The following is a 10,868-nucleotide window of genomic DNA, read 5'->3' as shown; positions in this document are numbered from 1 at the left end:
CCACTTCTTCGGATGCATCCGAAGAAGTGGGTTGTAGCCCACGAAAGCTTATGCTCTAATAAATTTGTTAGTCTCTAAGGTGCCACAAGTACTCCTGTTCTTTTTACTTTTTTAATGAGTATCATCACCATGGAACCATGTTCTCTGGAATGGTGGCCAAAGCATGAAGGGGCATACGAATGTTTAGCATATCTGGCACGTAAATACCTTGCAATGCCGGCTACAAAAGTGCCATGCGAATGCCGTTCTCACTTTCAGGTGACATTGTAAACAAGAAGCAGGCAGCGTTATCTCCCGTCAATGTAAACAAACTTGTTTGTCTGAGCAATTGGCTGAACAAGAAGTAAGACTGAGTGGACTTGTAGGCGCTAAAGTTTTATGTAACACAAAAAAATCTACATTTGTAAGTTACACTTTCACAACAGAGATCGCACTACAGTGCTTGTATGAGGTGAATTGAAAAATACTATTTATTTTATCATTTTTACAGTGCAAATATTTGTAATCAAAAATATTAAATGAGCCCTGTATACTTTGTATTCTGTGTTGCAATAGAAATCAATATATTGAAAAATGTAGAAAAACATCCAAAATATTTAATAATATTCAACTGGGATTCTATTAACAGTGCAATTAATCATGATCAATTTTTTTGAGTTAATTGTGAGTTAACTGTGATTTAATCGACAGCCCTAATTAAAACCGTTCCAGTGATGGTGAATGCACCACGATCCTTGGTGAATTGTTCCAACGGTTAATGACCCTCCCTGCTAAAAAAAAAAAAAAAAAAGTCTCATTTCTAGTCTGACTTTGCCTAGCAAATATTTCGTAGCTGTCAGTTATGGGGCTTTTGTCCTGCTTCCGCTGAAGCTTCTATACTGGTGGAGGCTGGGCTAGACTGATAATCCTACCTTCCCCCGGCCTGGCAGTTTGTTTACTTTGCGTATGCCGTGTCTGGCTGTATAATCTGTTAGTTTTCTTTCCGGTTTTCTGTGGGTCTTTCAGACAGCCGTGGGGTGGGGGATGGGAGGGAGAAGTGGTTTTTAAAAAACAGGAAAACGTTCTACAACCACTAACATTGGCATGGGGATTTGGGTAAATGTGGAGCATGCATGAAACTACCTTTCAAGTAGTTATTGACCGTCCCATTTACCCATAATCCAGCCATTCTCCAGTTCGATGAAGGCCTGTTGGGGAACACTGTGTTGGAAACCAACCTCCTGGCTTACCTTATCGACACCATCAGTAATTAGAGCCGAGGGTTTTTTTTTTCTGTGTGTTCATCCAGTTGCTCTCCCCTGCTGATTTTTGGCTGTCTTACTGATTGCTGGCTTGGCCAGCGGTAGCCCGTGGAGTCAGTTTCATTTCCTTGTTCTCAGTGCTGCAGTGTTTGGGTTGCTTATGGAAGCATCTTTGTATGAAAAGCAGCTGTCTCTAGCCTGCGTGGGGGGGAGAGCCGGGGCGGGGGGGTTGTAAGCTTCGTGGCAAGTTTTAAACCTCAAAGTGAGCTTTCATTTGTTGTTGTTCTGCAGCGTTTGTCCTGCTGTGGCAGCTGTTTGTTGTTGCTGGAAAAATATCCAAAGTTGGGGAAATTTCAACCCAACAAAAGCCAGTTTTGTTTTGTTTTTTACATACTGCCTCGGAACTGCTGCCGAGATCAAGGGCTTAAGTCCAATCCTTTTTGGAATTGCCCTTTCTGGCCGGCCAGTAACGGCCCCAGGGCTCAGCAGGCGCTTCCATTGAGGTTATGCCCCTGTTGTCCAGGGTGGTGATTCTGGCTGGAATATTTTTGCACAGGCTGATCGCGGGGACAAGATACCGAGCTCGAGGGACCTGGGCTCTGAGCTGATCTCTGCCGGGGGAGATGTTGTAACTGTCCACACCCCGCCCCCCCTTCACATGCTCACCCCGCTGCCCAGCAATGTCCACGTGACAGCCATGCACTCCTCAGCTGGGGCTGTCTGGGCCAGAGCCCACACCAGAGTCATGGGGTCAGCAGGGGAGAACGGGCTCAGAGTCCAGTCCGGCCTCGGAAACTGCTGCTGTTTGTTTCACTGTGGCCGTTCTCTGCCCCCCACGAGAGGCACTGCCCACACACCCGCTCCCGTGGGGGGTGAGAGCCGGGGGCCTGACATGGGTTCAACTTTAATTGAAGGGCGGCATTGTCTCCTTTGAAGGCGGGGTTTGTGACCAGCGTGGTTCCCCAGGGTCTGCTCCTCCCCAGGCCCAGCATCTTCTGGGGTTTCTTGTCTGTCCGGCCTCATGTGATCCCGCCCCAAGGCCCAGTAGGGTCCCATCTCCAGCACCTGCGGCGTCAGGCTCTCAGAAGCCACATGCCCACCCCGGCAGGGGGGGTCGCTGTCATTGCCCCCATGGTACGGAGGAGCCCAGGGATTCCCACAGAGGGATTTGCCCAAAGCTGGGGACGGAACCCAGGAGTCCTGATTCTAGTCCCTGCTCCAACAGACCTAGAGCAAAGACATGGAACCCAGGAGTCCTGATTCCCGAGCCGCAGCTCCAAGGCCTCCTTCCCTGGACCCGGCTCCTCAGTGGGGTAAGAAGGAGGGGCTTGCAGCTGGCTAGAGAATCCAGCTGGAGCTGAATGCTCCCCTGCTGAGCTGGGAATCCCCTAGAGGTGTGGCTGGAGGGGCTGAGTGCAGGGGGCCGGGGGGAGGCTGTGCCTTGTCACCTCCCCTTCTCCCCCAGTTACCAACACTATTGCGGGGTGCTTTGAGCTCCTTGCTGGGAGCTGATGTGGGGACAGGGAAGTTGCTGCCCTGGCTGTGGGAGTGACTAGTGGTTAGAGCAGAGGGGCCTGAGTCAGGACCCCCTGGCTACCAGCCCCCGGCCAGGCATTCCATATGCAACCCTGAGTGTCGCGTCCCTGCCCCGTGCCTCAGTTTCCCCAAGTGCCTCCAGACCCGCAGCTGGGGGCGGTGCTAGAGAGCTGTAAACTCTTGTTGTTGTTATGTGTGCAAATTAGGTGCTGCCTCTGGGCTCCTGGCAGAAATTGTCACCCTTCCCCACTGCCCCCCAGCCTCCCATCCCCACACACATACATACACCGTATAGCAAGGCAAATACAAGTTAAAGCTGAACGGGTTAATGCTACTCCAGCTTACTTCCCTCTTTTAAAACCACGGGGCTGGGGCCCTGGCAGAGGGAACTGGAGGTTTCATGATCACTGGGATGGCTGGTGCAATTAGTGGAGAGAAACCAGTGTGGAAGCCTGACTGGGGGTGGGGAGCGTGCCCCTCCCTCTCCCTCCCTAACAGCTCTGGGGGGGCTGCTCTCCCTGCACTGGTCTAGGAGCAGCTGAAAGCTCTTACGCTAAAGACCTCAAAGCCCCTGGCCTGCTGATCTCCAGCCCCTGCTCAGGTGCCCAACCCCCGGCTGGCAGGTCTTGCCACCCGGAATGCCCGGTGCCAGTGGCTGCTACTGCCAGGAGCGTGGTGCTGGGGTCCGGGCCTGCTTCCCCTGCTTGCAGGCATTGTCTCTCTGCCAGAGGCGTGCAGGGGTTCGGCTGAGCCCTGCTCAATGCCGTGGGCCAGGCAGGTTGCTACTCGAATGCATGGCGTGTCAGCGCCTCCCCCTGGAGTGTCTCAAAGCGCTTTGCGGCCGTGAGCGACCCACGCCCGGCACGTCTGCCCTGTGATGTCCCTTGTACAGACGGGACCCTGAGGCCAGATCTACCCCAGGGAGGAGGTGCCAGCAATGCGCTGTCGGCAACACTGCGCTTCTACCAGTGTAGCTGACTGCAGCCTCCCCCAGCGAAATACATGACGGTGGTAACGGTGTGTGGCCTGAGGCATCAGGGCTTGCTTACGGTCAAAGAGTAAGAGAGCCAGGGAGAGAACCCAGGAGTCCTGGCTCCCAGACCTCGCTGCTCTAAACCATTAGACCCCACTCCCCTCCCCGACCTGGGAACAGAACCCAGGAGTCCTGATTTCCCAACCCTCACCTTCCCTTCCCCTCTAGACCCCATTCCCCTCCCAGAACTGGGAATAGAACCAGTCCTTGCTGTGACCCACTACACCCAACTCCTCCCCACCCCCCCGCCCTGGGCCAGGATGTTTGCTTGCTCTTGTATCTTTGGAGAGAAACCAAAAGAATTCCCGGGGGGGGTGAGCCCAGGAGCAGTGAAAGCACCCCCCCCCCCCCCCCCGCCCCAACACACACACCCCATTCCTTCTCCAGGCCCCTCCAGGGCCATTAACCAGCAGCTGCTCACTGGAGTTTCCCTGCAGGCCGGTTTTCCAGATGCTGGGGGCTCGTGTGCTATGAAAGCCGAGCCCCTGAGTTGGCCCTGCTTGCTAGGGGCTGGGGGGGGGGTAGTCTCCCCAACTTAACCCCTCCCCCCGCCCCCAGGCACTGAGCTCGCTTCCTGAACCTGGCCTCACACGCTGTGTCCTGGGCGGACTCATTGACACATCTGCCAGCTCCCACCCCTGCTTGGGAAGCCCGTTAGGGTGACCAGATGTCCCGATTTTATAGGGACTGTCCCGATTTTGGGGTCTTTTTCTTATATAGGATCCTATTACCCCCTGACCCCCGTCCTGATTTTTCACCCTTGCTGTCTGGTCACCCTAAAGCCCGTTGACAGCAGCTCTCCGGGGTGCCCACGGGGCGTCGCTCAGAACCCAGCGCAGAACCCTTCCTCCGGGCGGGGGGGGGGGGGGGTGCAGGTCGGCGCTCCAGCAGCTGTGACTTTCTGATGCCCGGGGCCCAGAGCTCCCGGATAAGCTGGAAGATTATTGTGGATGGTGGGGGAAGGGCAAAGCTCCTTTCTCACAAACCTGGCCAGCGTGCCAAGGAGCCCTGGCCTGTCTCACATCTGGCGCTGCGCCTTCAGGGGCGGGGGAGAGCCGGCTTGGGGCAGCTGGGTGCTGTTCTGACGCTTCCATGCCCGGCTCTGCCAGTGCCCCTCGCTCCTGCCCCCTCCACCGTGTTGCAAGGGGCACCTGAAAGCCAGTTCGGCATTTGCCAGCCCAGGGCGTTCTCAGTAACACAGATCAGCCCCCGCTCTGTCTCGTCAGCCCTGCCATGCGCCTCTCCAGCGCAATGCAGGGAGATTCAGCTCCCCTGGCTCCTACCCAAACTGTCCCCCAGTAACAGGACCATCTGCCCCCACTTGGGAGCACCCCCCTGCAGAGTCACCTGGAGGTGTCTTGTTCCCCTGTTTGCTTAGTCCATGCTGTTCCATTGACTTGGAAATCCTTCTGTAAGTGGTGCCCCTGCCAGAGCGCCTCTCTGGGGAACCTGGCCCCGCTGGTGAGATCATCTCTGTGTGGAGTTTGGATGCTGAAAGGTGCAGCCCCGTGTGTGTCTGGCCATGCCCCGGCTGAGATGGGCGAAGGGCTCTGGCTAGTTTGCCTTTGGGAGGGGGATAGGAGGGGGGCTTCTTGTTGATGCTCCTGCTACAAATGCTGCCCTCCCGCCGCCCCGCATGCAGAGCGGGTGTGATCATGGAAGCCAGGCGGACGGGCTGGGCCTGCGCCGATCCCAGGGCGCTGGTAGTGCTGGCGGTCAAAGCCGTGCTTCTCAGGCGGCAGAGAGGCAAGGGTGGGTGAAGCCTCATTAGCCCCATTTTGCAGAGGGGAAAACTGAGGTTAACAGCCTGGGGCCAGGGTCCCCAGCTGGCGCAAATGGTCGGAGCTCCATTGACAGCAAGGGGATTACGCTGATTTACGCCCTCTCAGGAGCTGACCCCCTGGTTCTCATCGCGCCTGCAGCTGCTATTGATGGTCTGGCTGTTGGGAGTTTGGCCCCGGGCGGCGGAGGGAATCTGTGTGCCGGTGTACGCCAGAAGAGGGTCGCCTTGGGGGGACAGACAGGGCCAGCGATATGGGCCTGCACTGTGACTGCAGGGATCGCTGTCCCAGTGAACCCGCCGCGTGCAGACACGGCTCATGCTGGTGACGGTGCTGGTTTTGCTGGCGTATCTTGCGCTGGTTCGGCGGATGAACTAAGCTCTGCCGGCAGAAGCGTTGTTGGGCAGTATCGCCGCCTCTACGCTGGAGCTTTCGCTGGGCTAGAAAGGTCTTAAATCCCCTCCCTAACTGACGTCGAGCTGCTCTCCTGCATCCGACCTGGCCTGCGTCAGAGCTGTGAGATAACCTGTGTCCTGGCTTCCCGGTCCTTGGGCTCCCATCCCCATCTCTGGTGTCTGGCCACTGCTCGGCGGACAAAGCCGCCGGCCTGGCCACCTCTCCACGGGCTGCCTGTGACAGTAGGAAGAGATTGGTCTAAAAGCTTTTGCTGCCGTCTCTTGGAAAGGGGGGAAATCCAGACCCTGATGCTTTCCTGTCTCTCCCCCCTTTCTCGGGGGGGAGGAGGGGGATGCTATCTAATGGCACCCTAGGTTGCTCTGCAGCACATCTGTCCCCTACCCCAAAAAGGGCAGGGAGAGCAGCTGAGTTGCTGGGCCCCTGTGACAGTGGAAGGGAGACCCGTCTCACTCTTGTCCTCTCCCCAGGTACAGCCTGTACGCCCGCACCAAGCTGGGCTACCTCTTCTACAAGCGGCAGATGAAGAAAGCCCGGGAGCGGTATCCACATGGCCACTCGATCCCCCAGCCCGTGATGTTCAACGGTGAGTCCTAGCTGCTTCCGGGGCTGCCCCCCACCCCGCTTCTGGAGCCCGTTCTCACTCATCCCACAAGTCCGGGGCCCAGACCGGAGTGCCAAGGTAGCACGCCGCCTGAGAGAGTGAGTCTCTAGCCCCCTCTAGCAGCAGGTGCATGAGAGGGTAACAGTCTACTACAGCTGCCAGCTAGTGGAGTTCCTCCTTTAGCTCCGGCGGCAGAGCCTTGTGCTTTTAGCACTGAAGGGACCGGGTTCCATCACGGGGGGATGAAGAGTGGTTACGCTAGCACATGGATCCAGGTTCGGGTTGGGCCGGGGTCTGGGGATCTAACTTAGCACGAGGCGCTGACAGACCCCGAATCTCGTGAGCGGCTCCAGCAGTAACTTGGGCCTCGTCTGAGCAAACTCTCCAATTCCGCTGCCTTGGCCCGAGTCCGGATCGGGACAAATGTTGCAGGGTCAGAGTCTGAGCTGGTTGGTCCCTGGACACTCGGGGCTGCCTGGGGTTTGAGGCTCTGGCTCAGACCCCCTTTCTCAGCTGCTTGTCTGTCTGCTCTGTTACCTCAGGGGTAAAGATCCTGCCGATCCCTGTGTTATCCAACAACTACAGCTACCTGGTCATCGACACCCACTCCAGCACTGCTGCCGCCATCGACCCCTCAGACCCGCTGGCCGTGCAGGTGAGAACTCCTCCCCTGCCCCGGCGGGGGCGCTCTCCCGCCCCACGGGGACCAGCGCCCCGCCCTCCGGCGCGTGAAATTGACCGGGGGATCGATCCACTGAGACGCGCGGGGGTCTCTGACGCTGAGGGGTGGGGAGATGGGACCCGCCCCCTTTCACCATCCCATAGCCGCGGTGCCACTCTGGGGTGACCACTGGTAGTGCCTGAGCCTCTCTCTGTGCCCCCTCTTCCTGCCCACCCTCCTCTCCCAACTGTCTTCTCTGTATCCTGAGGATCTGCCGGATTTTGGCAGCAGCACCGACCTTTGCCGGCTGGGCTGCCTGTCCCACCCTCCCTGGCGTCGGGGGGCAGCAGTGAAGGGGGGGCATCAGACAAGGAAGATCAGGCCCCCAGCCTTGCTGCAATCGGTGCCTCTCGCCCCCTCGCTGCCCTGCTCTTCAGAGGCCCCCCGCAGCCACCGGCCCAGCCCCCTCCTTCCTGCTGCCTGAGGCTGCGAGCCCTTTGTGGTCCCGCCTGTTTGTTCCGCGGCCGGGTGGGTGCCAGAGACTCCATGGAGCCCGCTGGGGACTCGGCTGCTATTGATTTTGCAGGGAAGGTGCCCGGATACCATGGTGATGGGTGAAAGGCTAAACCCCTGAGAGAGAGAGAGAGAGAGCTGCGTGTGTGAGGCTGGTAGGAGGGGGAGGAGAGTGAGAGAGAACGAACAGTGAGAGATGCAGCACGGAGGAGGCGGGGGAGGCCACAGAAAGGAAATGCAGCACTCCCTTGTTTGGGGGAGGGGCGCGGGAATCCCAACTCCTAAAATACCCCTCCACCAATGGAACTGCCCTCAGTGACTGTGTGCACACCCAGCCGCACCCCGTCACTTCGCTGTGCTCAGGCATTGGCCCCTCCCTCCCCCCAAGTTGCAGTGGGGTGATAGGGAGCATGGGACCACGGGGCTGGGGTAGGACCAAGGCTCCATGCCTGTCTCCAAGCCCCACGCTGTAGCCACTCAGAACTTCGCAAGTGGGGTGGGACGCTGCTCCCCCAGCTGCACAGCGCGAAGGAGAATCCCCTTAAGATCGTAGCGCTACAGGGCCCATGACACAGATGAGCAGTTCTGAATCCAGCCAGCAGAGGGCAGCGGTGCATGCACTGTCTCATTACAACCTGCTTTACAGAGAACTTGGCTGCCCCTTTTAACCCCGTCATGGCCAGTCCTAGCGACGGGAGACAGCAGCAGCTGGTGCGTCAGCCCCTCGGTGGCCCCGTCTCTGACATAGGGGACGCTTTGCCCAATGGTCAATACAAACCAACTGCTGGCTCCACTCTGGTGCGCCCAGCCGGTTGGATCTGTGCCCACAAGTGGTGCCTGCTGCGCCCTCCCTGAGAGCAGCTGCCCCCTGTGCACGCTGCCAGGACATGCCAGGCTCCAAACCCGTTACAGAGCCACCTGGGAGCAGGGCTGAGTCACTCCGGGGACGTCCCCTGGGCAGGCGGAGCGGGGGGGGGGCTTCTCTGGAATCTTGTTCAAACTTGCGCTGCCTGCTACCCAGCATGTGGGAGATCAGCCAGCATGCAGATTGCTACTACGTTGGCCTTGGTTCTTTTTAACTCCTCAGTGCCTGGAACTCACTTAGCGCCAAGAGCAATGAATCCTGGGGAATGAACTTGGAGGGAGACCTGCCCTTGGGGCTGGCAGGAAGCAGTGGGAGGAGAAGGGGAAATGCGGCAGAGACAAAGGAAGAGCAGCTGCTGCATGGAAATGACTGCTTCTCCCAGTGCAGGGTCTGCGCTGGGCACGGGGGAGCCTTCCCAGAGCCCCCAGCTGCGAATGGGCCACCAGCAGGACAGGACTGACTCTAAAATAGCCCTCCCCCCTGCCCATCTAGGGAAGGAGCCAGTGCGTGAGCCGCTCCGCTCCCCAGCCAGATCGGGGTGGCCTAGGATGCTTTGGAAGCGAGTGGCAGGACCATTGGCCTGTATAGAATGACTTCTGGGGTGTGGGGGGGCTCCCAGCCCCCCATGGGAGCTCAGGGTTAGAGGCCTCTTGGTGCAGAGAGATGAGATTCTCTGCTCTGGTCACTTTCACCTCGAAGCCCCAGCCTGGAGCTGGGTGTGGATCTGCCTCTGATCACAGAACAGCCCCAGGCTTATGAACAGCTGCATCTGCACGGGTGGAATCTGGGCTCACGGAGGGTCAGCAGCATCCCCCCTCCCCCTCCAGAAAAGGGGGCCTGACCCAGAGGTTGTCTGGCTGGCTCCCAAGCTCAGTGTCGCTGGTTAAACAGTGTGTGCCGTAAAAAGCGCCGGGGGCAGGAAATGGCTCGGCGAAGCTGAAGACGAAAGTGAGGTGGCAAAATTTACAGCCGATACACAATGATTCAAGATCGTTAAGCCCAGAGCTGACTGTGAGCGAGGAGCGACAAAGGGATCTCGCCAAACTGGGCCACGCACCGGCAGATGAAATGCAATGCTGAAAAAGGGCACCGTCAAGCACACGGGGAAAAGTAATCCCAACTGTATGTAGAAAATGCTGGGGTCTAAATTAGCTGTTACCTCTCAAGAAAGAGATCTGGGGGTCATTGGGGATAGTTCTGTGGAAACATCTGCTCAGTGTGCAGCGGCCGTCAAAAACTCAAACAGAATGTTAGGAACTATTAGGAAAGGGCTAGATAATGAGACAGAAAATATCCTATTGCCTCTATATAAATCCATGGTACGTGCACACCTTGAATACGGTGCAGTTCAGGTCGCCTTATCTCAAGAAAGATAGATTGGAAGTGGGAAAAGGTCAGAGAAGAGCAACAGAAACGAGTAGGGGGATGGAACAGCTTCCGTGTGAGGAGAGATTAAAAAGTCTGGCACTGTTCGGTTTAGGGAAAAGATGACTGAGGGGGGGATATGAGGGAGGTCTATAAAATCATGACTGGTGTGGAGAAAGTGACTAGGGACGTGTTATTTACCCCTTCACATAACACAAGAACCAGGGGTCACCCGATGAAATTAACCGGCAGCAGGTTTAAAACAAACATAAGGAAGTGCTTTCACACAACGCCCAGTCAGCCTGTGGAACTCCTTGCCAGGGGATGTTGTGAAGGCCAAAACTAACTGGGTTCAAAAAAGAGCTAGATAAGTTCCTGGCGGGTGGGTCCATCAGTGGCTATTAGCCAAGATGGTCAAGGACGCAGCCCCTGCTCTGGGTGTCCTTAAGCCTCTGACTGTGAAAAGCTGGGAGTGGAGGACAGGGGGTGGCTCACCCACTCATTGCCCTGGTCTGTTCATTCCCTCTGAAGCACCTGGCACCGGCAGTGGTCAGAGACAGGATCCTGGGTGAGATGGACGATTGCTCTGCCCCAGTCTGGCCGTTCTTACATTGCTAAGCTACAGCTTCCCTGGGGATTCCTGTAGCAATGGGGTGGGGCCGGCCCCCCGCCAGGGGCTGGGAGGGATCTGGACTGCCATGCGGAGCCCTGGGTTTGCATCCTGCCAGGCTGGCCGGGCATGGGCTACTCAGCCCTATGGCAGTCACGGGTTCGAGTCTCGCCCATCACACCTGGGGCAGCTGTGGGATCTGGGGGCAATTCCTTTGCACGGAGTGTGGAGCAGCGGGGGGGGGG

The 10,868-nt window shown here is 57.5% G+C and overlaps 1 protein-coding gene across 1 annotated transcript in view; it reads left to right on the top strand.

Annotated features, from left to right (window-relative positions):
* PNKD (PNKD metallo-beta-lactamase domain containing) overlaps positions 1 to 10,868 on the top strand; it is a 25,966-nt gene that overhangs the window by 7,189 nt on the left and 7,909 nt on the right. Inside the window, exons 2-3 of the mRNA XM_026647728.2 lie at positions 6,476 to 6,591; positions 7,152 to 7,452. Coding sequence (XP_026503513.1) covers positions 6,476 to 6,591; positions 7,152 to 7,452 — 417 coding nt within the window. The remainder of the gene's footprint in view (positions 1 to 6,475; positions 6,592 to 7,151; positions 7,453 to 10,868) is intronic.

The sequence above is a fragment of the Terrapene carolina genome, unplaced genomic scaffold (assembly GCF_002925995.2).
Source record: "Terrapene carolina triunguis isolate 2854851 unplaced genomic scaffold, T_m_triunguis-2.0 Scaffold62, whole genome shotgun sequence".
NCBI classification, from domain to species: Eukaryota; Metazoa; Chordata; order Testudines; family Emydidae; genus Terrapene; species Terrapene triunguis.
The sequence above is the reverse complement of the archived record's forward strand: the minus strand, read 5'-3'. Positions and strand labels throughout refer to the sequence as shown.